Source organism: Suncus etruscus, chromosome 6, assembly GCF_024139225.1.
Source record: "Suncus etruscus isolate mSunEtr1 chromosome 6, mSunEtr1.pri.cur, whole genome shotgun sequence".
Classification (NCBI taxonomy): domain Eukaryota; kingdom Metazoa; phylum Chordata; class Mammalia; order Eulipotyphla; family Soricidae; genus Suncus; species Suncus etruscus.
Window position 1 is genome coordinate 5272781 of NC_064853.1, and position 27576 is coordinate 5300356.

Sequence of the window (27576 nt, forward strand, 5' to 3'; positions counted from 1 at the left end):
AACAAGGTGCTAGCATATTGCACACACACGGTGCAGAAATGGACTTAAGTGATGGGAATGTCTTGGTTCGATCATTGTTTCCTCTTCTAGAAGCTATACTTGCTTGACTCAATAAAACTGGAGCCTGTACTTGGCTTGCTGATAAAATAATGATAATAAATTATCTTCAAGAAAAAAAAAAGAAAGATAAGACATCTGAAGGAAATTCCTTACAATTGTAGGGGGTTGTAGAAAGGACTCACAGAACCTTAAAAACTCAATTACAAAAAAATTAGAAAAAGAGGCTTATCATCAAGGGATTTGTAATTTTTGACTTAAATTTACCCCAAGGGAAAAGTTACACTGCAGTGGAAAGATATTTTGTTTTTGTTTTGGGGACTACACCCATTTGATGCTCAGGGGTTACTCCTGGCTAAGTGCTCAGAAATTGCCCCTGGCTTGGGGAACCATATGGGACCCAGGGGGATTGAACCATGGTCTTTCCTTGCCTAGCGTTTGCAAGGCAAACACCTTACCTCTAGCACCACCTCACCGGCTCCTTTTTTTGTTTGTTTTTGTTTGGAAAGACATTTTAAGTGGGCTTTTTTAAAGTTTAGAGTCAAAGGAGCACAGTAAAAACGGTTTTAGAGTGGCAATTATCATTTGCATAGGCCCAACAAAATATGAGGGACATGAAAAGGAAAAACCATGGCCTAAATACAAGGAGACCCTACCTCTGAAGTTTCCTGACATAAGACCAACTCTAGGTTCCAGACAAACTAGTTTGTCCAATCCAGGTCATTGTCTGTAGTGCCACTAGTTTTACTTTTCACACAGTCTCTGTTGTTGGTATCATGTTTCTGTATTGAAGATCCTGGAATTTGTATATTCTATATTGAAGTCAGGATGGTGCAGAGCGTCCTCTACTTACAACTCACAATTAAAGGGCAATGCAGAAAGCCCTGTCCATAAGCAGGTTGTTTTTGTTGTTTAAGTCTTCTCAGTGTTAAGGGAAGAATCTTTTGAGTAGATCGATGTCAGAGCAGCAGTAGAGTCTTCCCTGGTAGAGGATTGCTTCCAGGTGATGTCATAGACAACTTTGGATGTTTCATAGATGGCTTCCCTGGTTCAGGGGTGAATGGAGAATGCCCATACTTCTGAGGCCTGTGCCAGGTCATCATGTCAATGTTCAGGGTGTAAGGTCCCATTGCACTATAAGATTTGTGTGTTCCTATCTCTATTAGATAAGAACTTATTTGTATGTATAGTATTTTCCAATTTAATGTGCCTATGCAAACAAGGTATAATGCCATGTGATGTTATCAGCACATAAGGGGGCTGCAAGAACAAGTCCAACAATCCCCGTGACTTGGTTCAAACATAAGCATTAAACTGAGGGACTCTTTCACCAAAATTCCTTATTGAACAGTTCACAAAGAGAAGAAAAGATAAAAAATGGGGAAATAAACAATCTAACTTAAGACAGTGGACACAACTGTCACCGTTTAAGGAGATATTCAATAATAGTTACAGCGGTTGAGGGAATATATCTACAATATTCAAAGGAGATATGCATGTCCCTTTTATGTCATTAGAAATAGTTGGGAGGAGGGTGCTGAATCCTGGACACCACTTTGGTCTGTGATTTAGCCTTCTGGAGTCTGCAAAATGACTCCCACAGTTCCATATAGAGAAATGCATTTGAGTGGGAACTAATCAGAAACCTAGTATGGTAGAAACCACAGTTACACAATGAAAGAAGGAAGAGACCAAGAGGCCACTGAGAGTAAACAAGTAGGAAAAGAGTACTGTTCTCTTCCCAGCCTGAGAGTGGAAAGACATTTTAAAGAAGATATTCAGAGACAAGAAACAATCCATAAACCTATTTGGATCAAGGCGGATGAAAAATGAATAGCTGGATATCTTCTCCTGAGAGGAAGGGGTTATGCCTATGTTTCTACCCTCCCAAGAAATTTTGGGTTCCATTACGCCTTGTTAGAAATCGGGCTAGCACAAATGATCCAGGTTCAGACTATAAACTCCCCTTCAGATCAAATACAGAATACTCAAAACTCTAATTGAGGTCTCCGGGGCAGGGAACAGGATTTAGCTGTCACACACCATACATTGAGTGAGACTGACAATAGTGATAAACTCTTACACTCCAAGATGCAAAAGGAAAGACAGGAACCTGTCTTAACTGGGCTCCAAAATATAGGAAACTCGGGGCCGGGCGGTGGCGCTAGAGGTAAGGTGCCTGCCTTGCCTGCGCTAGCCTTGGATGGACCGCGGTTCGATCCCCGGGTGTCCCATATGGTCCCCCAAGCCAGGAGCGACTTCTGAGCACATAGCCAGGAGTAACCCCTGAGCGTCACGGGTGTGGCCCAAAAACAAACAAACAAACAAACAAAAAAATAGGAAACTCTTGCTACATGAACTCAATATTGCAATGCCTGTATAATACTTCAGAGTTGACTCAGTATTTTCATCAAGATCATTATAAAAAGGATATTAACAGGAAAAATCCAATGGGGCATGAAGGTAAATTAGCCGAAGAATTAGGTCGGCTCATCAAAACCATGGGAAATGGATTTCATAGATATATTAACCCTCAAAGCTTCAAAATAACAATTGGTTTACTTAATGACCAGTTTGCTGGACACAATCAGCAGGATCCACACAAACTACTGATGTTTCTAATAGAGGGACTACATCAGGATTTGCTTACTGTAAATCTAATGACAGATAAAACTATACATCTTATGGAAAGTGAAAATTATGAACAATTTAGTCCTGAACACCAAAAGGCTCACAAATATATTATTTATGATCTCTTTTAAGGACAATTCAAATCTATACTACAGTGTCTCATATTCCACCAAAAGTCTGAGGTTTATGAGACATGTTTATTTGTCTCTGGCTGTCACATCTACAGATAAATGTTCATTACAGTAATGCCTCTCTGAATTTTTTGAAGAATAATAATTAAGGGATGACAACAAAGTTCAGTGCAACAGCTGCAACACTAGAAGAGATTTTTCTTTTTCTTTTTTTTTTTTTTTGTTTTTTGGGCCACACCCAGCGGTGCTCAGGGGTTACTCCTGGCTGTCTGCTCAGAAATAGCTCCTGGCAGGCACGGGGGACCATATGGGACACCGGGATTCGAACCAACAACACCTTTGGTCCTGGATCGGCTGCTTGCAAGGCAAACGCCGCTGTGCTATCTCTCCGGGCCCAGAAGAGATTTTTCAAAGAAAACATATTTATGGAAACATCCACCAGTACTAATAATACACTTGAAATGTTTTGCTTTTGATGGCAAACAAATAAAAAAATTTGCACACTTATGTGGATTTTCCTTTAGAAGACCTCAATGTAGTAGAATTCACTTCAGAGAATAAAAGCAAGGTTAAGAAATACAACTTATCATCAGTGTCAAACCATTATGGTACAGTTCACTATGGACATTGTACTTTATACTGTATAACTGCTGCAAGACAACACTGGGTCAATTTTGATAAGATCAAAAAAGTCCCTAATACATTGGTGAAATCCACAGCATCATACATCCTGTTTTATACTTCTTAGAGATCTACAATGAACACCAGATAATCATTCCACTTCCTTATTGGTTGCTATTAATGCTCTAGGATTCTTTCCACATACGTGATCAATGAATAGGATTGAAAATCATGGACCCCCAATGTGTTTCCTTGTATGATGGATTTATGTCTTAACTTCATTATTGCTCTAGGTCACAGTTAATCATGAAATCTTATAATTTTTTTTTTTTTTTTTTAGTTTTTGGGTCACACCCAGCGGTGCTCAGGGGTTACTCCTGGCTGTCTGCTCAGAAATAGCTCCTGGCAGGCACGGGGGACCATATGGGACACCGGGATTCGAACCAACCACCTTTGGTCCTGGATCGGCTGCTTGCAAGGCAAACGCCGCTGTGCTATCTCTCTGGGCCCGAAATCTTATAATTTACTCAAAGTTCACCTGAAAGAAAAATTTCTCATGTTAATGTTGTTTCTTTTTTAGGTATACTCATTTAACGACTTTCCCTCTTTTTATTCTAACATCATTGCTTTATTTCCCTCAATTTAGGTTTTAAGACAGAAATGAATTCATAATGCTGACATAATGATACTTTTTAGGTTTAGTCTTTTCTTTTTTTTTTCTTTTGGTTTTTGGGCCACACCCAGAGGTGCTCAGGGGTTACTCCTGGCTGTCTGCTCAGAAATAGCTCCTGGCAGGCAGGGGGGACCATATGGGACACTGGGATTCGAACCAACCACCTTTGGTCCTGGATCGGCTGCTTGCAAGGCAAACACTGCTGTGCTATCTCTCCGGGCCCAGGTTTATTCTTTTCACAGTGCTTCTCACCTATTATTGACTATCAATGAGTTACTGTTAAACAGTAACTTTGTATATATACTGTTATACACTTACAGTAGAGTTTTCCATGTTTGTATTGTGCACGAAATTCTCTTTCAGATCTGCTCTGCTCTGCCATAAAATGGTTTTTTATTGAATTTGAAATTATTCACCTAAACAGTTTGCCAGCTATTACATTTTACAGTGCTTTTTGTTGGTTCAACTGAATTTTTTTTCTTTTGCTCTATTTTAAATCCTTTCCAACAAATATTTTTTATATGAGTGAGTGTTATGGCCATATTTTTTGTGAAATCTGTATGTGTATGTCTTGTTCTGTGTCTGTTTTGCATATTTTGTATATAGTTCCTTTTTCCTAACTCTATCTTCCCCAATTTAGTCGTCCTTATCCTTCCCTCTCTCTTCCTAGTTCTTTTTTTTTTTTTTTTTGGGCCACACCCGTTTGATGCTCAGGGGTTACTCCTGGCTATGCGCTCAGAAGTCGCTCCTGGCTTGGGGGGACCATATGGGACACCGGGGGGGGGGGTGTGGAACCACGGTCTGTCCTACGGTAGCGCTTGCAAGGCAAACACCTTACCTCTAGCGCCACCTTCCCGGCCCCTCTTCCTAGTTCTTAACATTTAATTTTCAGGATTCCCTTCACATGTGCAAATCATCTCCTTCACCCACAACTACAAGCCTCCTCATCTTGGCCTGAGGAAGAAATCCGTGACTGTTGGGAGTTTTGTACCATGTTTGCTGCAAACTTGTTGGAAATGAAGCCACCTGGAATTTGTGTCACAATGTAACCCCAGAAAAAAGATTCATGGATAAGACCCACAGTCTCTGGATCCCAGTTAAACTGTGCTATCTGAATCTCTGGTTCTCCATCCACATACACAGTGCTATTGTTGACTATTTCTACAATGGCTACCCCAAGATTGCACCGAATCCCAAAGGTAATGCAGAAGTCCAGCCAACTCATGATGGCAATGATGTAATGCTTGGGGATGCCCCAACAGTGGCAATTGAAGAGTGGAGGCCCTTGCATGGATGCCTGTACTGGCCTTCCTTCTTTCATTCAGCTTGATGTTATCTTCTGTACCAGGCTTCAACCCGCTTTTCCAGATCTATCAAGTGTCTTTTGCCAGTCTTTTCAGAGTTCCAGACCCCTCATCTTTACAGATTGGTATTGGACTCTGTAGAAATTTCACCTTTTGTATTTTTGTTATAATCATAATCCTTTGAATTTATATTTGGTACTACATTTCTTTTGACTATTGTAATTAATGTTTTTCTATTATAGTTTTTTTTGGGGGGGGCCACACCCGTTTGACGCTCAGGGGTTACTCCTGGCTATGTGCTCAGAAATCGCCCCTGGCTTGGGGGGACCATATGGGACGCCGGGGGATCGAACCGCGGTCCTTCCTTGGCTAGCGCTTGCAAGGCAGACACCTTACCTCCAGCGCCACCTACCCGGCCCTCTATTATAGTTTTTAATCTTAGGAATTGATGTTGTATTACATTAGTATTTTGCTTTCTTGACTTTAGGTTAGTGGGTTAGATATTGTTGTCTATAATTTCCTAAATGATATTTTTGTCTGTTCTGGTTTTTTTTGTGTGTGTGTGTGGGCACTTCATAGGCAAAAATACTAGATTTAAAAGGAGGTTCTATCCATTTTGGATGGACCCTCAAGTTGTTTATTTACACAGGGAGGTTCTTTGCCTTAAACATTTTGTTCTGGTTTGTGACTTAAGCTCCCACCCATAAATAATCGGCCGTACTTGGTACATCAATTTCAGACCTCATATGGACTTCTGCCCGGACTAAGAACTTGGATTAATTTCAGATGCCTATTGATCATCATTGCAGTGTCCCCCCACCCACTGTCCAGGGGGTATATGCTTTTTCCTCCAAAATAAGGGCCTAATTCAATGCCCTCAAAGATGGGCTTTCTGGTCTACCTGGACTTGAATGGAAAATGTGCCGGAGAGATAGCATGGAGGTAAGGCGTTTGCCTTTCATGCAGAAGGTTGGTGGTTCGCATCCCAATTGGTCCCCTGAACCTGCCAGTAGCAATTTCTGAGCATAGAGCCAGGGGTAACTCCGGAGCACTGCCGGGTGTGACCCAAAACCCAAATACCAAAAACCAACAACAACAAATTAAGAAAAGGTGCTTCTTCTCGCCTGCTACACAACCTTTCTGGCGTCTCTTCGAAGGATCTATGTCTACAGATTACAATTGGGCTTTCTGATTGTCCCGGGAGCTCCCCATTGCCTACTAGGTCCTTGATCATTGAATTTCAGATTCTCCATCTGCTTCTCCAAGGAAGAACTTACTTGGAATTCTTCATCTTGTACATTGTAGATCTATCATCTCAGGAGCTTGTAGTTGATTCCTTGACACGTTTCTGGTTTTAGATACCCTGTGTTTAAGTTAGAAGTTTTTCTTTACATTTTCCTGTGATGCACTCATCAAAACAGCCTTTCTTTTATTATTGACTAGTTTTTCCTTTAATAATTGTAGACAATATTACTTACTTTTGTATATTATTGTTTGTTTACTAAAAACAAATGGGGGAATTATTGTGTATGTAAATATTTCAATGGGATTATTATGTTACTGAACCTACCCTGGTCAGGGTGTGACCTGGCATTTTGCTCCCACCCCAGGGTGGTACCTGATTTTGCTCCCACCATTGGGTGGTAACTGATTCTGGGGGATAAAAACAAGGGTCTGTGGAAGGCAAGGGGCTTTTTTCCTGGGGTTGATTTTGGGCCTTTTGGCTTCAGCCTCTTCCACGGAATAAAAGCTGTTTTCTTCAGAAGCCTGACTGCCTGTTGGCTTTCTTCCCACCGCGTTCACCTCAGAACCACTGGCTGAACAGGGTAACAGACACGTGGTCCGAGCTGGAGGAGAAAGGTTTCATCCTCCATCCCTCCATCACTCAACCCCATCAAGGCCAGTATTGCAACAGAGGTGCTCTGGGAATTATATGGGATACCAGGGATTAAACTCAGGTTGACCACATGTAAGACAAACATCCTACCCACTGTGCTATCTCTCTAGCTCTGGGCATTCTTATTTGTGTGCTGTATCTGGAAAGACAGAGCATTGAGATTCCTTGCAGTAGTAGTATTGTTGTCTTTACATCTGTCACAGGTAAAATTGTTAATAAAGACAAGGCTTAGAAATTATTATGTGGGACTGGAGACATAGCATGGAGGTAAGGCATTTGCCTTTGTGTCCAGAAGGACAGTGGTTCGAATCCCGGCATCCCATATGATCCTGCCTGCCAGGGGCGATTCCTGCGAGTAGAGCCAGGAGTGACCCCTGAGTGCTGCTGGGTGTGACCCAAAAACCAAAAAAAAAAAAAAAAAAATTATGTGCTTTCTAAAAGCCTAGGACTTGTACAAAAATCAAGATTTTTAATTACAGAGGCTCGACTTTGACAAGAGACTGTGCAGAACTTTGGGAACCTGAGCAAAAACCAAGACCACTTATTACAGAAGACTGATTTCAACAACAATGATGGAACAGAACTTCTAGAACCATAAAGACTCTATCTTAGACCTTGTCCTATGACCAGTGAAGATACCAAGATCTCTAGCTAGCTACAGAGACCTGACTTTATCATCCACAACTGAGCAGAAAGTTTCCTGGCACCACAAAAAAGACCCTGGAGTGTGGTAATGAGCATGTACGTAGCCAGTAGTTTTTCCCATGACAGTGTGCTTTCAAGGGCAGAGAAACCCTGAATCTCTTAGGCCAAGGGAATTCCCTTTCTTACTTCCCCAATACTTACTGTGCCTATGCAAAAAAAAAAAAAAAAAGGGAGGGGGGCACAAAACCTTGTCATACCAGCACTCCCTTTTTTTTCCCTCTTTCTTTTTTACTTCTCTTTCTTCATTTTCTTTTTATTTCGTTTCCTTCTTTTTCACTCTTGTGGTTATTAGTTGGTGATACTTTTGCTGCTGAGTGCTTTTTATTTTTTTGGTAGCTGCCATCTTTGTTTTTCTTTTTTTTCCCTTTGTTCTCTTCCAGCAGAACCATACAACATGAATCATCTTGTTCTACCTCATGAATTGAGAGAGAAAATAAAAATGAACGGTACCAGGACCAAACAGCCATATAAACATTGAGTGGAATTAAAAAATGATCCAACTTAAACATCAAACCTAAAGTCAACAACAGAATCGATACCCTTCTACAACAAGCTATACACAGAGTGGAACAATTTCACTAGCAGCCCGGGGCACAAAGGGGAGATATGGGACACATGCTGGGTAAAGGGGTGAGGGAGGAGGACAATTCTGATGGTGGGAATGGCCCTGATTCATTGTCACTATGTACCTTAAATACTACCGTGAAAGATTTATTATTCACTCTTTGGTCACAATAAAAATAATTTTTTAAAAAAGACCTTTTTAAAATCCGTTTTTTGTTGTTCTTTTTTTTTTTTTTTTGGTTTTTGGGCCACACCCAGCGGTGCTCAGGGGTTACTCCTGGCTGTCTGCTCAGAAATAGCTCCTGGCAGGCACGGGGGACCATATGGGTCACCGGGATTCGAACCAACCACCTTAGGTCCTGGATCGGCTGCTTGCAAGGCAAACACTGCTGTGCTATCTCTCCATTGTTGTTGTTCTTGAGGGGAAAAAAAATGATGTTCCAGGGTATAAGCAACGTGGTTCAAATCCCGGCATCCCATATGGTCCCCCAAGCCTTCCGGGAGCAATTTCTGAGTTTCTGAGCTATTTCTGAGCAGATAGCCAGGAGTAACCCCTGAGTGCCACCGGGTGTGGCCCAAAAACCAAAAGAAAAAAAAAAGAAATAGCTCCTGGCAGGCACGGGGGACCATATGGGACACCAGGATTCGAACCAACCACCTTTGGTCCTGGATCGGCTGCTTGCAAGGCAAACGCCGCTGTGCTATCTCTCCGAGCCCCAAGTCTTTTTTTTTTAAAGTCAGAATTTCCTGGGTGAGGGCAACAAAGACAGTTCAGAAGTAGGGCCTCGAACCCCTCAGTATGAAGCCCCAGTTTCAGCTGTTGGTCCCACAATCCAAGGGCTGGGAAAATAGCCCAAGGGGCTGGAGTACATACAGTGCTTCAGGGTGCCTGGGTTTAATCTCTGGCATTATATGGTACTGTGAGCTCAGCTAGACATGACTCAGAAACAAAAAAATCCAAATAAAACTGAAGTGTTGGAACCTGAGTGGTAGTAGAGTGGGGAAGGTGTTTGCCTTGCACTCAGCCAGCCTGGGTTGGACACCTGGCATTCCCAGAGGGTCCCCGAAGCACCACCAGGAGTAATTCCTGAGTGCAGAGCCAGGAGTATCCATTCGGCACCACTGGGTATGGCCTCAAAACAAGCAAAAACAAAACAAAATTTAGGTACTATCAAATTGTACACTTAAAGATAGCGCTAACTATTGGACCAGAGCTTCACACACACAAGGCAAGTGCTCTTCTAAGTTATATTTCTAGACATAAGGCAGTGGAATCTGGAGGAGGGCCTTGGGGCCACACCTGGTCATGCCCAGGGATCACTCCAGCATATCAGGTGCCAGGGATCAAAACCTGGTTAGCTACAAGCAAGGTATTCACTGTATCTGCTAGACAAGTGGTCCTCAACCTTTTTAAACAGGAGGCCAGTTCACTGTCCCTCAGACTATGAATGAATTCCTATGCACACTGCATATATCTTATTTCGAAGTGAAGAAACAAAACGGAACAAATACAGAATGTGGCCCGAGGGCCGTAGGTTGAGGACCACTGTCAGCTAGACTATCTCTCGGACCCGTAAGAGGATGCATTTTGCCAGATGAACTTCTCAAATGACCTTCATAAAACCCTATTTGAGGTCCCCAAAGTAATCTGGCCTTCCAACTCCATTTCAGGGGGAAAAAATTACTCAGACTTTTTCTAAAAATGTACTTTCAGGTGAACAAACAGAAAGTATCCCCAAAAGATAGAGGTTATACCGCCACCACCCGCGCCCCAATGGGTCCAGCCTTTCCCAGGGGGCAACAGCACCCACACCAGGAACAAAGTCCTCTAGGAACAGGTCCGGTCCGGTGCTTTCTCTTGCCTGTCACTGTGAAATGGCAGGTCGTGCATTCCACAATCCCCAGAGAGGGAGTGGGAGAGGGAGAGGGAGAGGGAGAGGGATCCCCATGCCCCAAGTCCGGGTAGGACAAGAGACACAGGTAGGACAATTCAGACACAGGAAATAATCCACACACGGTTGGGAAGGAATAGCAGGCCAGAGACTCATACCGCAAGCGGTCACCTACAAGCTAATCTCTCCACCATGTAGAACCACGAGCCAAGATGGCAGCCGCCCTCCAGGCCTCCTGAGTAGCCTTTATTGGGAAAAACAAAGCCCACTCCCAAGCGGAGGGCAAAAGCCAGATGAGGAAGCAACGGGGAAACATCTTTTTATCAAGAAAACCAAGGAACCAATTGAGACATCTATTTAGAAGGCAATATGAGGAGGACCACTACAAAGGCCTCTATCAGCATGTCACAATCTCAGTGAGATCTGGACCATCGTAAGCCAGTATAGCAAATATTACTCCTTGAAAGTTCCAAACAAGGGGCCGGCGCGGTGCCTTGCCAGCGCTAGCCTAGGACGGACCACGGTTTGATCCCCCGGCATCCCATATGGTCCCCCAAGCCAGGAGCGACTTCTGAACGCATAGCCAGGAGTAACCCCTGAGCATCACTGGGTATGGCCCAAAAACAAACAAACAAACAAAAAAAACAGTTCCAAATAAGACAGAATGTCACTCAGACCCTCTGATTCTGTCCAACTGACAGAGCACCATGTAGAGTTCACCAGAGATGAGCAGAGTCAGCAATGTTTTTAACTAGCATACAGGGAAAAGAAAATGAACCTGGAGAAATACAGGACAAAAAATGAAATGGCCAGAGAGAGTCTAAGAAAGGAGCTCTGACATGCATGCACATGGACACATGGAACCATCTGAGGAGGCAGAACGTCAACACTCAGGAGAGAAACCTACTTTTTTTGGGGGGTGGTGGTCATACCTGGCAGTGTTCAGGGGCTACTCTTGGCTTTGCACTCTGAAGTCACTCCTGGAAGGCTTGAGGGACCATACGGAAAGCCAGGAATCGAACTGGAGTCTGTCTAGGGTTGGTTGCATGCAAGGCAAATGCCCTACTGCTGTGTTATTAATACAACCTCAAGAAATCTATTTTTTGTGTTTCTCTAAAAGGGAAGCATTAAGGGGCTGGAGCAATAGTACAGCGGGTAGGGCATTTGCCTTGCATGCGGTCAATCCAGATTCGATCCCTGGCATCCCATATGGTTCCCTGAACCTGGACTTCTGAGCGTAGAGGCAGGAATAACCAACCCATACCACAGGTGCAGGTGCTGGGTGTAGCAAAAAACAACAAAAAAAGGGAAACTTAGGGCCCAGAGAGATAGCACAGTAGCATTTGCCTTGCAAGCAGCTGATCCAGGCCCTAAGGTGGTTGGTTCGAATCCCGGTATCCCATATGGTCCCCCGTGCATGCCGGGAGCTGTTTCTGAGCAGACAGCCAGGAGTAACCCCTGAGCACCGCCGGGTGTGGGCCCCCCCCCCCAAAAAAAAGGGAAACTTAAATAGAAGCTTACCCCCACTCTGTGCTTTCAATGTTAAATACACTGGCCAACCCCCCCCCCCCCCAGAGACCAGCAGAGGGGTCAGTTACCCAGTTACCCAGGGGATTCTCCACAGGGCCACCTCTGTTGGGAGCGGAAAACTCAGAGACACAATAGGTTGCATTTATTCAAAGCTTATTAGCTTGTGAGTTCCCTAAGGAGCAAAATATTTTGTTGAGAAACTGAATTTAAAAAAATAAGAGAGAAACTGAATTTTTATAAACAGGAACTTGCACAATGTGTATTTAAAAAAAAGCTCAGGGGCCCGGAGAGATAGCACAGCGCCGTTTGCCTTCTAAGCAGCTGATCCAGGACCAAAGGTGGTTGGTTCGAATCCTGGTGTCCCATATGGTCCCCCGTGCCTGCCAGGAGCTATTTCTGAGCAGACAGCCAGGAGTAACCCCTGAGCACCGCTGGGTATGGCCCAAAAACAAAACAAAACAAACAAACAAAAAAAAGCTCAGAATAAGACTAGAGAGAGGAAGCTAGGAGGGGGTCAGTGGGGAGGAGCACTTGGTCTCCTGGCTCCAGATCCCTGAGCACCACCAAAGAGAGCAAAACAAACATGAAAGAATTCAGGAAAAAAATCCAACCCCCCCACAGCACAGAACAAAGTAAAAAGCCCCCTGGACATTGAACAGAGTTCAGATTATCTGTCTTCTAGCAGCTCTCCTAGGTGGTTTTTAGATTTCTTCCTCTTTCTGAGCTTCCTTTCGCAAAATTAAAACTTACTTTATTTTGGGGGGTTTTACCACACCAGGTGGTACTTAGGGCTTATTCCTAGCTCTGTGCTCAGAGAGAACTCCTGGCAGTGCTTGGAGGGACCTTATGCAGTGCTCAAACTGGGTTTGGTCCATGTTGAAGCCAAGTGCCTTAAGCCCTGGACTCTCTCTCTGGTCCATAATGAATATTAGATCTGTAATTATGAGAACTAAAAAATTCTAGGAAGACAGATGAGATTGATTAATATTGCTACATTATTCTCTCCAACACTTGGAGATAAATTCTGAAAAGAGTCACACCTTTTCATTTATCAGCACTTAAAAAAAAAGAGTAAAGAAAAAGTTAAGGAGTTCTTAATACAAACAGGCAGATAAACTGATTTTCTGTTCTCTCAGACAAACCATCAAGAGCAAGGTGCAGTGAGTCCGTCCAACAAGCCCAGACCAGAGCTTGATGATGGGGCGGTGGCAGGATCTGGGTCTCTCGGCTGTGTGTCTGTCACCTTGTCTCAGGGCTATGCTTCAATCATGATGTTTTTGCTCCACCTCAGATCCCCCCAAAAATGCCATTTAAGATAAAAATGTCCTTCAAGTCCCAGGCTTTCACACCATGTCATTTTTTGCTTTTTTCCACCTCAAAACTTGCCAAAGCAAAAACTTTGTCTCCGGAGCCTAAGGAGAAAGGTACATCAGAAACAAAAGATCATTTCAAGTGTGGTTTTTTTTTTCCAAATGTGTTTCCCTTTCCAGTACAGCAAATAATTTATCTCACACACATGCAAACAGAAAATCAAACCAGCTGCTGTGAATGTGTTCCAGCCCTTCCCACCCCCACCCTCTGTACTCAGAAATCACTTCTGGCAAGGTTGGGGGGGCCATATTGGATGCCGGGGACTGAACCTAGGTTGGTGGCATGAAAGACAAAAGCCCTACCCGCTGTGCTATCACTCTGGCCCCTGGCACATTCTTAAAAACACAGTAGGCTATATTATTTTATTTAAAAGCATAAGGATGAATAAGACCCAATAAGTGGCATTTATGATGGGGCAGATATGATCCTGTGAGCCTGCCAGGAGTAATTTCTGAGCATAGACCCAGGAGTAACCCCTGTGCACCACCACGTGTGACAAAAACAAAGCAAACAAACAAAGAAAAAAAAAACAAATGAGTTTCGGACCTCTAAACTCTAAACAAGGTTCTCATGAGCTGTCCACCCCCAGGCGGCACCAGTAACACTCATCCAGTATCAGAAACGTCCCAGCACTCACCAAGGTCTGTGGAGACTTTCTCGAACTGGCTGAGGACAGCTCCTGCGTTTGCGGACAAAAAGGCCTCGTCGTCTGCTGTCAGCTGTGTGAAAAGAAACAGCAACACGTGGCTCTGGGAAGTACAGAACATAATCCTACAGCGAGTACCAGACCACTTCATGATCTGGGATCTGTGGCACTGACCGCTCCCACACCCCCAAAATAAAGAACTTCTTTATTAAGATAGTTCAGACTAAAAATAACACTGGTACCTTCTCCCCCAGTTTCCGAAGTGCCGTCAGGATCTCCACTTTCTGTTGCGTATACAGGCTTTTCTCCAGCTTCCCCACCATGAGATCTCGGTCCATCTAGAACGGGCAGTGCCAAGTGTTTGGTTATTGAAATGAAAGACACTCGCATAAAAGGCAGCTTCTTTTCAGGGCTACTTCAAAAAATTTCCTCTAGCTGCTTGCTATTAAGAGGAATTTGTATAAATGACTAAGGCCAACGGGAGAAAAATGCTATCGCAAGTTCTAATAACATATTAATGCTACCCCATCATCAAGGTCCTAGTAATGAACTCCGAGGAGAAAATGAGAGGCCTACAGCTGCCTTTGAGAACTCATTTCGTTACGCTGAAGAGTGATTCACAGGCTTAGTAAGAGAAAAGTTATCAGGGCTCGTACTACTTTGATTCAATGATCACTTTTACCATCAGAAATGATAATAGCAGGGGCCGGAGAGATAGCACAGCGGCGTTTGCCTTGCAAGCAGCCGATCCAGGACCTAACGTGGTTGGTTCGAATCCCGGTGTTCCATATGGTCCCCTGTGCCTGCCAGGAGCTATTTCTGAGCAGATAGCCAGGAGTAACCCCTGAGCACTGCCGGGTGTGGTCCAAAAAAAAAGAAATGATAAGAGCACACATAATAGGAAAGGTGCCTGCCTTGCCTGCGCTAGCCTTGGACGGACCGCGGTTCGATCCCCCGGTGTCCCATATGGTCCCCCGAGCCAGGAGCAACTTCTGAGCGCATAGCCAGGAGTAACCCCTGAGCGTTACTGGGTGTGGCCCAAAAACCAAAAAAAAAAAAAAAAAAAGAGCACACATAATGCGAACACTGAACACTGTTGACTCTTGCCTATTTGATTTTTATTTTGGGTGGGGGTCACACTCGGTGGTGTCAGGGGTTACTAATGGCTCTACGCTCAGAAATTGCTCCTGGAAAGCACGGGGGACAATATGGGATGCCAGGATTCGAACCAATGTCTCTTCTGGATTGGCTGCATGCAAGGCAAACACCCTACCACTGTGCTATCTCCCCAGCCCTAGCCTATGCATTTTACAAAGATAATTTGTGTTTACACACATAACTTCATATAATTCTCCAAACAATCATTAGAGGGCCATCAAAATGAGAGGCAACTGCTATCATCTTTACTAAGGGGAAGACTGGGACTCACAGAGACAGAATGAAAGAACTTTCCCAATAATGCTGTCTAGTTCAGCCTTTTTAGAAAGCAATAGGAATACTCGTCAAAACACTGGAAATTGAGCTCTCATATGATCCAGCAATACCATTCCTAGGAATATACTCTAAGGACACAAAAGCACAATACAAAAATGCCCCTTGCACTCCTATGTTCGTCACAGCCATATTTACAATAGAATCTAAAAGCAATCCAGGTGCTCGACAACAGACAAATGGCTAAAGAAACTGTGGTACATCTACACAATGAAATACTATGCAGCCGTTAGGAAAAATAAAGTCATGAAATATGCCACTACATGGATGGACATGCAAAGTATTATGATGAGATGATGAGTGAAATGAGTCAGAGGGAGAGAGATCTACAGTATAGTCTCACTTATCTGTAGAATATAAGAAAAATAGGGGCCGGAGAGATAGCATGGAGGTAGTGCGTTTGCCTTGCATGCAGAAGGATGGTGGTTCGAATCCCGGCATCCCACATGGTCCCCCGAGCCTGCCAGGATCAATTTCTGAGTGTAGAGCCCGGAGTAATTCTGAGCACTGCCAGGTGTGACCCAAAAACAACAACCAAAAAAAAAAGAGAGAGAAAAAGAAAGTACAGGATGGTAACAATATCCAGAGACAACAGAGATGAGGGCCGGAAGGACCAGCCCATGATATAAAGCTTACCTCAAAGAGTATAATTGCAGTTGGAGCATTAACTGCACTGATAACTACCATGACAATATAGTGAGAGAGGTGGGACAGGCGGGGGATGAGAGCAAAATGGAAAACATTGGAGGCAGGAAGGTTGCACTGGTAAAGGGGGGTGTACATTTGATGATGGAAACCCAACTACAAACACTTCTCTAAACCACAGTGCTTAAATAAAGAAATATCAAAGAAAAAAGAAAAAGAAAGAACTTGCCCAAGATGAAGTTCCACACACTTCTTGAACATGGAGACCTAAGTTCATGGCATTAATTCATTGCTGACTTATCAGAACTGGTTAATGACTTCATTATGCACACATTTCTGAACATAATTCCTCAAGTACGAGGTCTATAGGCGTTTGAAATTCTTTTTTTAAAACTATTGATTGATTGATTGATTGATTGGCTTTGGGGCCACACCCAGAAGTACTCAGGGGTCACTCCTGGCTCTGCACTCAGAAATCACCCCTGGCAGACTGGGGGACCATATTGGATGCTGGGATTCGAACCACCGATTGTCCTAGCAAGGCAAATGCCCTACTGATGTGCTATCTCTGCCCTACTGCTGTACTATCTCTCTGGCCTCAAAGCGTTTGAAATTCTTACGAACTTGCACAACTGACACCTTATATACATAAAGCAACTCTGCTAATATAGTCGAGCTGGAAATGTCAACTTGAAACTCTAAATGTGGGGGGGGGAGGGCAGAGAGCTAGGAGAGTGACAGGTTACCAACTTTGCCCATGGCCATCCCAGATTCCATCTCCAGCACCAAAAGCAGACCCCTGAGCCCCAAGAGGAGTGATCCCTGAACACTGCCAGGTGTAGCCCCCCCAAAAAAAAATCGACAAAAGAAAACAATTTCATGGGGCTGGAATGATAGCACAGCAGGGAGGGCATTTGCCTTGCATGCGGCTGGCCCGGGTTCAATCTCTAGTATCCCATATGATCCCCTGAGCACCATCAGGAGTAATTTCTGAGCACAGAGCCAGGAGTAAGCCCTGTGTGCCACTAGGTGTGGCCCAAAAACAAAAAACAAACAAATAAAAAAAGAAGGAAACAACTCCAATTATAAATGATAAAATCATAGAGATCTTGGAGACAGGGATGTGCCAGGAGTTGAGCATATGCCTCTTCTGTGAGGCTCAGGGTTCCGCTCCTGAACACCTCCCCCATGGCCATGGGGATGAGAGACAGCTCGAAGGAGTGGAGGTGTGGAGTGCACAGGCCCTGGGTTCAGTCTAGGACACTGTCATGTCTCCTGACCAACACTGGGGATCGGCCTACCTTTAGGGAGGTCAAAAAGAAAAAAAAAAAGATATGCATTTAAAACCTCAATATTTTGTGGGGCATACAGCCGGTAGGACACCTGCCTTGTATGCAACTGACCCAGTTGGGTATGGCCCTGACACTGAAATAACTAAAACCTCTATCTCTCTTAGCAACCACACTTATTCAAAGGGCTTTTTCAATCAAAGGACTAATTTTTTTTTTGGGGGGGGGTCACACCCAGCAACGTTCAGGGGCTACTCCTGGCTCTATGTTCAGAAATCGCCCACAGCAGGCTTGGGGGACCATATGGGATGCCAGGATTTGAACCACTGTCCTTCCACATGCAAGGCAAATGCCTTTCTGCTGTGCTATCTCTCCAGCCCCTCAAAGGACTAATTTTGACATGGCTCTAAAATCAACAGAGCAACTTGATTTTCTGTTTCATTGAGTGGATGGTACTGATGGATGCCGGCTAGGGAGTTAAAGCAAGGGCTGGAGCACTACCCGGCATGCTCAAAGCTCCAAGTTTGATCCTGGTCTAGCGAGCCCTCCAAACACAATGGGTGTGATCCTGGTGGCCCCAAGAACCAATGGGTGTGACTCTACTGACCTTGAGCACCACTGGTGCTGGTGGCCCCAGCGCCTAAGCACTTATGTCCACTGGGAGTGCCCCCCCAACTACCCTGAGCAATGCTTGGGATGAGGTCCCTAGTATACAAAACCTTAGTACCTTAATTATTGGGGATGTAGGGGTCAGACAGAGGACTCGACTCACAGCTTCAAATATGTCTTCTTCTTCCACTGAGCTTCCTCCCTGCCCCGACCTACCTTCCTACCTACCTTCCTTCTTTCCTTCTCCCTTCCTCCCTCCCTCCCTCCCTCCCTCCCTCCTTCCTTCCTTCCTTCCTTCCTTCCTTCCTTCCTTCCTTCCTTCCTTCCTTCCTTCCTTCTTTCCTTCCTTCCTTCCTTTCCTTCCTCCCTCCCTTCCTCCCTCCCTCCCTCCCTTCATCCTTTCTTCCTTTCTTATTTTTTTTTGGTTTTGGGGTCACACTCAGCAGTGCTTAGGGGTTACTCCTAGCTCTGCACTCAGAAATCTCCCCTGGCAGGCTCAGGGGACCTTATGGGATGCCAGGAATGAAACTACCATCAGTCACTGGGTCTCCCCGAGTGCAAGGCAAATGCTCTACCACTGTGCTATCTCTCTGGCCCTGTCAACCAACTATTTTTGAGAGCAGTTTGATGTTGCCAGGAGGTTGAGCAAGTGGTAGAGATTTCCCATGGCTATTTCAGCTTCCCCAAACTGAACTATCCGGCCCAAGGGACACATGCCCACAGCCAATGGAGCCTGCGCCAACGCATTACACTTAACTCACGTCTCTCGATGATGGACTTTCAACTTCCTAAGACCAATATCAGGCAATATCGGTGCTGGAATAAAGAAGACTCAGCAATCAGAAGAATTTAAAGAAACTTTACCTCTGCTAACCTTGTCCGAAGCTGCCCTGGCTGCTTCTTTGCAAACAATCTGATCACTTCTGGGGTTTTAAAGGCCTGGCTAATAGCTGCCTGGATTGCCTAGGAACACAAGAAAGGAAAAAATCAACCAGAACATTCCAGTGGAAGCCCATATATAGTTATGTTAACACTATAGGTAAAAGGTTATCTAATGACAACAATAAAATAACCTCAGTGAACCAAGTACTCTAATAATCACTGCTGGTCTTTTTTGGCATATCCAACACTGCTACAGTTTAGTTATTTCTATTTATGTCAATGGAGTCAAGACTTTACCAAGTGGGGCTGGAGAGATAGCATGGAGGTAAGGCGTTTGCCTTTCATGCAGAAGGTCATTGGTTCGAATCCCGGCATCCCATATGGTTCCCCCCCCCCCCCCCCCGGCATAGAGCCAGGAGTAACCCGAGTGCTGCCAGGTGTGATCCAAAAACAAAAACAAAAACAAAAACAAACAAAAAAAAAGACTTTACCAAGCAAAGATCTAGCAGCAATGCATTTTATCCCTCAAATTTTTGTTGTTGTTTTTGTTTTTGTTTTGGGGTCATACCTGGCAGCACTCAAGGGTTACTCCTGGCTCAAGGCTCAGAAATAGCTCCTGGCAGGTTTTGGGGGACTATATGGGCTGCTGCGATTCAAACTACCATCCTTCTACAGGCAAGGCAAACGCCTTACCTCCATGCTATCTCTCCGGCCCCTAAAGTCCCAAAATTTATCCATTTGTCTCAAGGTAGGCACTCACCTGAAGGTAATCACACCTTGAATGGAACTACTTCTCTCTTCTATACACTCAAAAAAGTAAATCATCTGTGTCACCAAATAATTTTCATTTTGGGGCCATACCCAGTGAGGGTCAGGGCTTACTCCTGGCTATGCACTCAGGGTGGTGCTTGGGATGCCGGGGATGGAACCCAGGTCAGCGGCAAGAAAAGTGCCCTCCCTTCTATGCTAATGCTTAACTGATGCTTACCAGTTGCATTCCACTTAGTTCATCCACCAATGTCATGTTTCCAGACATAATTTTCTTTAACGAATCGTTAAATTCGCTTAGCTGCTCCAGAGTTTCCTTTTTGGTTTCTTCATATTCATCTGCATCAAGTTCCTCTCTAAAACACAGTAAATATCATAATCTAAGAAAAGAACTCTAATGGAAAGTTAAAAGCATATTTCTTGGGGCTGGAGCACAGCGGTAGGATATTTGCCTTGCCTGTGCTGACCTAGGACGGACTGTGGTTCAATCCCCGGCACCCAATATGGTTAGGAGCCAGGAGTGATTTCTGAGCACGTAGCCAGGAGTAACCTCTGAGCGTCACCGAGTGTAGCCCCAACTCCCCCCACCAAAGCAAATGTTTTTGTTTTTGTTTTTTTTTTGGTTTTTGGGCCACACCAGGCAGTGCTCAGGGGTTACTTCTGGCTGTCTGCTCAGAAATAGCTCCTGGAAGGCACGGGGGACCATATGGACACCGGGATTCGAAGCAGAACCAATCACCTTTGGTCCTAGATCAGTTGCTTGCAAGGCAAATGCCGCTGTGCTATCTCTCCGGGCCCCCATAAATGTTCTTAAGGACAAGGGAAAGGATCATAAATGAAGCAGGTGTTGGTCAAGTTTAAGGGTGTATTAAAAAAATTTGGTGGTAGTTTGTGTAGAGATAAGTTTTCTTAACCACTGTGGGATCTGTTCATGTATCTATAGACTAGAAAATGTTGCGGGTTGGTGAACTGATGGAAACACTTGGGTAATAGCATGATAAGATCAATGAAAAAGGTTCCTTGTCCCTTTTATAAAAAATAAAAAAGATGGGGCCGGGCGGTGGCGCTGGAGGTAAGGTGCCTGCCTTGCCTGCGCTAGCCTAGGACGGACCTTGGTTCGATCCCCCGGCATCCCATATGGTCCCCCAAGAAGCCAGGAGCAACTTCTGAGCGAATAGCCAGGAGTAACCCCTGAGCATCACAGGGTGTGGCCCAAAAACCAAAAAAAAAATAAATAAAAAAAAAATAAAAAAGATCAGTGGAAAAAATGGCAAGTGATAAAGTCAATAAAATATTGGTCGTTTGTCACGAGAATTCTTGAACTTTTATTAAATCCTTTGAATTGTAAAAAAAAACTCTAAATGACAAAAGCAATCTTATTAATACACAGCCAAATTATCACTCCTACACCTGAGAGTATTTATTTTATACCTGCTATAAAATATTTATATTCTTATGAGTCTATTAAATTTATGGAGCTATATAAAGTGTTCACATCCAAGCAGAAGAAATCTTGTGTCCCTTAAGTGAAAGAGCAAAAGAGGACAGTCCCTGTCATCAGAGGCTCTGTCGACCCCCTCCACCCTGTAAGCCACTCAGTAAATATTCACTGCAGAGAACACCATCAGTTACTGACACTGGGGAAGAGGAGATGGGGAGGGGAGAGGCAGAGAAAGACAGAGAGAGACAAACAGACTGACAGACTGACAGACAGACAGACAGACATGGGGCACAGGATCTGCAAGCAGGAGGACTGGCTTTGATCCCTGGAACCAACAGGAGCAAGCCCCAGGCACAGGGTTGGAGGAGACTCAGAATTGCCAGATGGGGGCTACAAACAGGGACAAAGGCCCTGAGGGTTGGGGACACCATTTAGCAACAGAGCCCTTTCCTTGATTAGAGGAGGCTTGAGTTCAGTCCCAGATCTACAAGAAAGAAAATCAGCCAACAAATGTGTGTCCCAGACATGGTTAAGGCTAAAAACACACAGATGGGAAGTTCAAGGTGCCTTCCACATGCGTTCGGGGCACTGTCTTCAGAACTACAGACATGGTCAGCGCTATTTCAGTGTCTCACCCGAGGAAAGAAAGGGGAAAGGCAAGGGGCTGAGGATTCACCCAAGGTTACAAGGTCATGGTCACTCATGAAAAATGCTCACACCCCCAGCCTATTAGACTCTGCAGCCTGAACTATATTTAGTTCTCCAGAGGGAAAGCACTGTAAGGAACCTTCTCAGGGAAATCAGATTCCAGCAGCTCAAGACCAGCTCCAGGAGAAAGAAGTCCCTTTTGTGGAGGTGCTCCTGCAGCAGTTACCTGCATTCCTCCAGATCCTGCAGCTGCTGCATCAGTCTGTCCAGCTGTTCTTCGAGATTCTGCTTTAACTTGCTAGTTTCTGTCTTTCCTCTGGACGCCATTTCAATCTGGAAGAATACCTGAAAACCCAAGTGCAGTTAGTATATATCTATTTGGTCATTTGAAATGATTCAACAAAGACAATAAAGTAAAACAGGCTTATCCAGGGCTGGGGCGGTAGGGCCAAGGGTAGGTGTGTCTGTCATCTGGGCCCAAGAACAGCCCTGGTCCTGATGGTCCCAAAGCACTGCTGGGGTTACCATAATGGCCTCAGAATACTACACTGGGAAGGCTAAAACAAACAAACAAACAAACAAAAAACTAACCAGACAAAATCAGCTAGATATACTCTTATTGAGCTATAAGAAGTGGAAAGTATTAGAAGTATTATTTATTAGTCACCATAGAATATGGTGAAAATGTAGATTGATAAATAGATCAAGCATGATTGTACAACTCTACAGAAAGTTTTTTTTCCTACTTACTTTGTTGGTTTTGGGGCCAGGCCCAGTGGTGTTCAGGGCTTAACTACTGACTTTGTGTTCAGAGATCACTTCTACAGGCTGGGGGTAAAGGGGACCTTATGGGATGCCAGGGATCAAACCCAGATTGACTATGTGCAAGGCACTTGTCCTACCCACTGTCCTATCACTTTGGTTCACTGGACCCCCAATTTTATTTTTTGAACTATATCTGACAGGAGTTCAGAAGCTACTCTGAGTTCACAGTGACCCCTGGTGTGATATTTAGGAGAGCATTTCCATGCCAGTGATCAAACCTGGTCAGCCATTTGCAAGGCAATCACCTTTTCTGCTTAAAAATCTGGGGGGGGGGGCAGAGAGATAGCATAGCGGGGAGTTTGCCTTGCAAGCAACCAACCAAGGACCTAAGGTGGTTGGTTCGATTCCCGGCATCCCATATGGTCCCCTGTGTCTGCCAGGGGCTATTTCTGAGCAGATAACCAGGAGTAACCCCTGAGCACTGCGGGGTATGGCCCAAAACTCAAAACAAAAAAACTCCAGCCTCTTAAAAAATTCCATAGGAGGGACCAGAGCACAGCAGTAGAGTGTTTGGAAAGAACCCTGGTTCAATCCCTGGCATCCCATATTGGTCCCCACCCCCCCAGTCTGCCAGGAGCAATTTCTGAGTGCCGAGCCAGGAGTAAACCCTGAAAGCAAACAAACAAAAACCTCCCTGGGGTGATACTGACTCTAAAGGGTCAGAGAAAGGTCCTAGCTGTCCCAGGTGTTCGGGTGGCCAAGGGTCAGCCCCTGCCCCAGGGGGAAAGGAGGGAGAGTCAAGAGGAGGAGCTGAGGATTCTGTGCAGTGGAATCCTAGATCTAATGATCTAGTGGGCGGCTGTGCCCGATTGACAGCTCATGGCAAGAGGCCCCAGGGAGCGGCTGATCACAGCTCAGAATGAAGGGAATCAAATCTGCTCCCACATGGGCCTGACTCCGAGGCAGGGTTAGTTTCCTGTCCAGCTTCTCAGAGGCTTCCCCATTTTGGAGAGATAGCACAGCCATAGGGTGTTTGCCTTGCTGGGACAAACCTGGGTTCGATTCCTGGTATCCAATATGGTCCCCTGAGTCTGCCAGGAGTGATTTCTAAACACAGAGCCTGGAGTAACTCTGAGCAACTATGATATGGCCAAAACAAACAAACAAACAAACAAACCAAAAAAATCCTGGAGTAACCCTGAGCAACTATGATATGGCCAAAAACAAAAACAAACCAAAAAACCCTTCCCAAAAGTTCATAGGTCCAGGAAATAGTTCAAAGAACTGGGGTGCATCTGTCATTCTGAGGCCCTATCTTGGTCTTGGTGCCTCATCTGAGCATCGCCAGGTGTTGTCCTGGGTGGTCCACACACTGTTGGGCCAACACTGTCCCCACACAGGGCCAGGGACCAACTGTCCAGCCTGCACTGTTGGCCTGTATCACTGGGAGAGGCAGGAGGTTCTGCTTGGAAGCCCCAAAATAAAATATATACATTTTCAGACGGTTTATATTATACATTTACATTACAGACTTGGGGGCAGAGCCACAGCTCAGTGGGTGAGGCACTTGCTTTGCACATGCCTGCCCCAGATTTGATCCCCTGCACCATATACATCTGGTTCCCTGGTCCCCACCAGGAGTGATCCCCAAGTGGCGCAAAACAAAACAAACAAAAATGACATAGATTTGGCCAATAAATCTCTTCACTGGGTGAGGCCAGAGTGAAAATACAGCAGGTATGGCATTTGCTTTGCCTCTGGCCAACTCAGGTTCCATCATCGGCATCTCCCAAATGGCTCCCCAAGCACCAGGAGTGGTAGGACGTTTGTCTTGCATGCAGTTGATACAGGTTCGATTCCCAGCATCCCATATGGTCCCCAAGCCTGCTAGAAATGATTTCTGAGCACAGAGCCAGAAGTAACCTCTGAGCACTGCTGGGTGTGGCCCAAAAACAAAACCAAACCACAGTTCTATTAGTTCTATTGACATAGGTCTTTATTGTTTCTATCAATACTGAGAATCATTTCAGTTATTATAATTCTATTGCTAGTGGAAACACTATTAATTGGGTTAATATTGTATACATTCACCTTAACACAAGGAGCTTTTTGCCTGTGTTAGTCTGGGCATGCCAATGATGCCCAAGGACTACTTCAGGCATGAGGACATGCTCATGAGGACATGAGCAACTCTGACCTCCCTTTGACCTATCCCCCCAGTCTCACTGATAGCTTTAATAACCAGAGAATAGGTCAAGGATTGGAGCACTTTCTTGACACAAAAATGGTCCAGAATTCAATCCATCCTGTGGACCCTGATCTGCTTGTGAAGTGTAACCCCCCCGCAAATTCTACAGTGTATGTTTTGCCAGTAATGAAAATGAAATGTATTTTTCAAGAAACATGCTGTACATAATATTGGTATTAGCATTCATCAAGACTTAAACCCCATGATAACTTATTAAAGTTTTTTGGGGGAACCACACCTGACATTGCTCAGGGGTTACCCCTGGCTCTGAGCTCAGGAGTCATTCCAGGTGGTGCTTGGGGGGACCATCTGAGGATCTGAGGGTCGAGGGTTCAAGTTCCTGTTTGGGCGCCATTTGCAGAAGCTCAAGAGGCTCAAGCCTGCCAGGTCCTGGTGCTGCAAGGCTCAAAGTGATCAGTGGCTTCCAGCTGCTGAGTGGGACCTCGTGACAGACCACCCACAGACACCAATATGTAGCGTGACTGCCAGCCCGGGACAGAAGAGAGGAGAGAAAGAGAAACTAAGAACACTTTTTATTCCTCCTGGTTTTTGAGACCTGCCACCAGATTTCAGAGAGAGGAAGAGAGAGTTAAATGGAAATTCACTGGACAGAGGTGGCAGGGAGAGGCCCAAGCACAAAGAAGAAAAGGGAATAGATACAAAGCAGGCAGCATCTCTCCAATGTTTTATCTCTGCCCTTCCCCTGTGGATCAGCAGGTGCTGCTCTGGTCACTATCTTGGGGACCCCCCAAAAAAAAAGTCCCAAGTTTTAACTTTGATATTTGCCATGACAGGGGGTGTGTCTAAGGGGCGTGTCCAGGTTTAAAAGTCATTAGAGTGGGGGTATCAAAGGGGAGTGTCCAAGTCCAACTGCCATGTTATACCAAGGATCTAACCCAGGTAGGCTACATGCAAGGCAAACGCTCTATCCATTGTGCTATCGCTTTGGCTTATTTTGTTTGTTGTTTGTTGTTTTTGTTTGTTCAGTTTTTTTTGGTCACACCTGGCAGTGCTCAGGGGTTACTCCTGGCTCTGTGCTCAGAAATCACTCCTGGCAGGCTTGGAGGACCATATGCGATGCCAGAGATCAAATCCAGGTCCATCCCTGGTCGTCTGAGTGCAAGGCAAAAGCTCTACAGCTGTGCTATCGTTCGGGCCACCAATTTCCTTTTTAAAAAGGACTGTCCCCAGCTATGGTGCTTGGAGATTGTCTAGATAACAATCTGGAATTTCAGCCCTATGAGCAAACAACCCAACCTTTCTTTTTGGAGACACACCAGGCAGCTCTCAGGAGTTACTCCTGGCAGACTCTGGGAACTATATGGAATGCCGGGGAATCGAACTCAGGTTGGCTGAATATAAGGCAAATGCCCTTACCTGCTGTACTGTCACTCTGGCCCCCACATCACCAGTTTTTTTTAGGGGGGGTGTTGGTTTTTGGGTCACACCGGCACGCTCAGGGGTTACTCCTGGCTCTATGCTCAGAAATCACTCTTGGCAGGCTCGGGGGCGGGGGACCGTATGGGATGCCGGGATTCGAACCACCGTCCTTCTGCATGCAAGGCAAACGCCCTACCTCTATGCTATCTCTTCGGCCCCCCCACGTCACCAATTTTTGTTTGTTTGTTTGTTTTTTGGGCCACACCCGTTTGACACTCAGGGGTTACTCCTGGCTATGCGCTCAGAAATCGCCCCTGGCTTGGGGGGGGGGACCATATGGGACGCCGGGGTTACTCCTGGCTATGCGCTCAGAAATCGCCCCTGGCTTGGGGGGGGACCATATGGGACGCCGGGGGATCGAACCGCGGTCCGTCCTACGCTAGCGCTTGCAAGGCAGACACCTTACCTCTAGCGCCACCTTCCCGGCCCCATGTTTATTTGTTTTTAAAGAGGTTCACTCCCAGATGTGAACTTGAGGTGCTGTGGGTGGTAAAAAAAAAAAAAATATACAGCCTGTGGGCTAGATTCCAGGCACCCTATACTTCATGCAAATTCCTGTAACAGTGTCTTAAATTGGCTTAATTCCTTAGGTTCTAATCGCTCCGAACCCCATGAATTCCTTCCCGCGATTGGGCCACACCCCATAGGGCTCAGCGATCACCATTCCCAACTAGGTGGAGGTTGGGGTTGGGGTGGAGGGATCCCTAAAAAAAATCCCAGGTCTGCAGCGTGCAAGAAAGCGCCTCAACCCCGGGCCCCGACGTCAGCCCCGGAGCTTGCACGAGCCCCCCATGCAGCCTCATCGGGGTCCCTAGGCCCAGATTCAGCCTCGGGGTGCAGCTGGGGCCGGGCGAGGCCAAAAGGGACCAAGCACCAGGGGTTGACCCTTGACCCCCAACGGGCCTGCAGCAGCCCCGACTCCGCCCCGGCCCGCCCCGGGAAACAAACGCCGCCCGCGCCCGCACCGCTCAGCCCAGGCCTGGGACCCCAACCCCGTGGGGGGTCCCTCCGGTCCCGGCCCAGCCCGGCCCCGCGGCAGGGACCCGCCTACCTGAAAGCCCGACCTGGAGCAGCCGCACTGGGGGGACACTTTCGGAAACGGACCACTTCCGGCGGTCTCAGCCAATCAGGAGGCCGCAAGCCCGGTGCGCTCCGTAAAGCGTCCGGGCTGCCGGACGTGCCCAAGAAAACTTGGTTCCGAGCACGGCGCGGCCCCAGCCGAGTAACTGGCGCTGGGCCGTCCGCGCAGGTGCCGTTGGGGCCGCAGGTTGGTGAGTTCGAGACTCTGTGATTTTTGAAGCTGAAGTTCCGCGGGGTTCCCGGCAAGG

The 27576-nt window shown here is 45.7% G+C and overlaps 2 protein-coding genes across 9 annotated transcripts in view; both read right to left on the reverse strand.

Annotated features, from left to right (window-relative positions):
• CLSTN1 (calsyntenin 1) overlaps window positions 1-27576 on the reverse strand; it is an 833174-nt gene that overhangs the window by 128790 nt on the left and 676808 nt on the right. The gene's annotated exons all lie outside the window — the stretch shown is intronic.
• Window positions 13072-27355, reverse strand: LZIC (leucine zipper and CTNNBIP1 domain containing). Its single transcript, XM_049775398.1, has 7 exons — window positions 27300-27355; window positions 22022-22140; window positions 19927-20062; window positions 18921-19019; window positions 14265-14360; window positions 14014-14095; window positions 13072-13417 (listed from the first exon to the last, which is right to left on the reverse strand). Exons 2-7 carry the CDS (start codon window positions 22120-22122, stop codon window positions 13359-13361), a joined length of 573 nt encoding a protein of 190 aa, XP_049631355.1. The 5' UTR covers window positions 22123-22140; window positions 27300-27355; the 3' UTR covers window positions 13072-13358.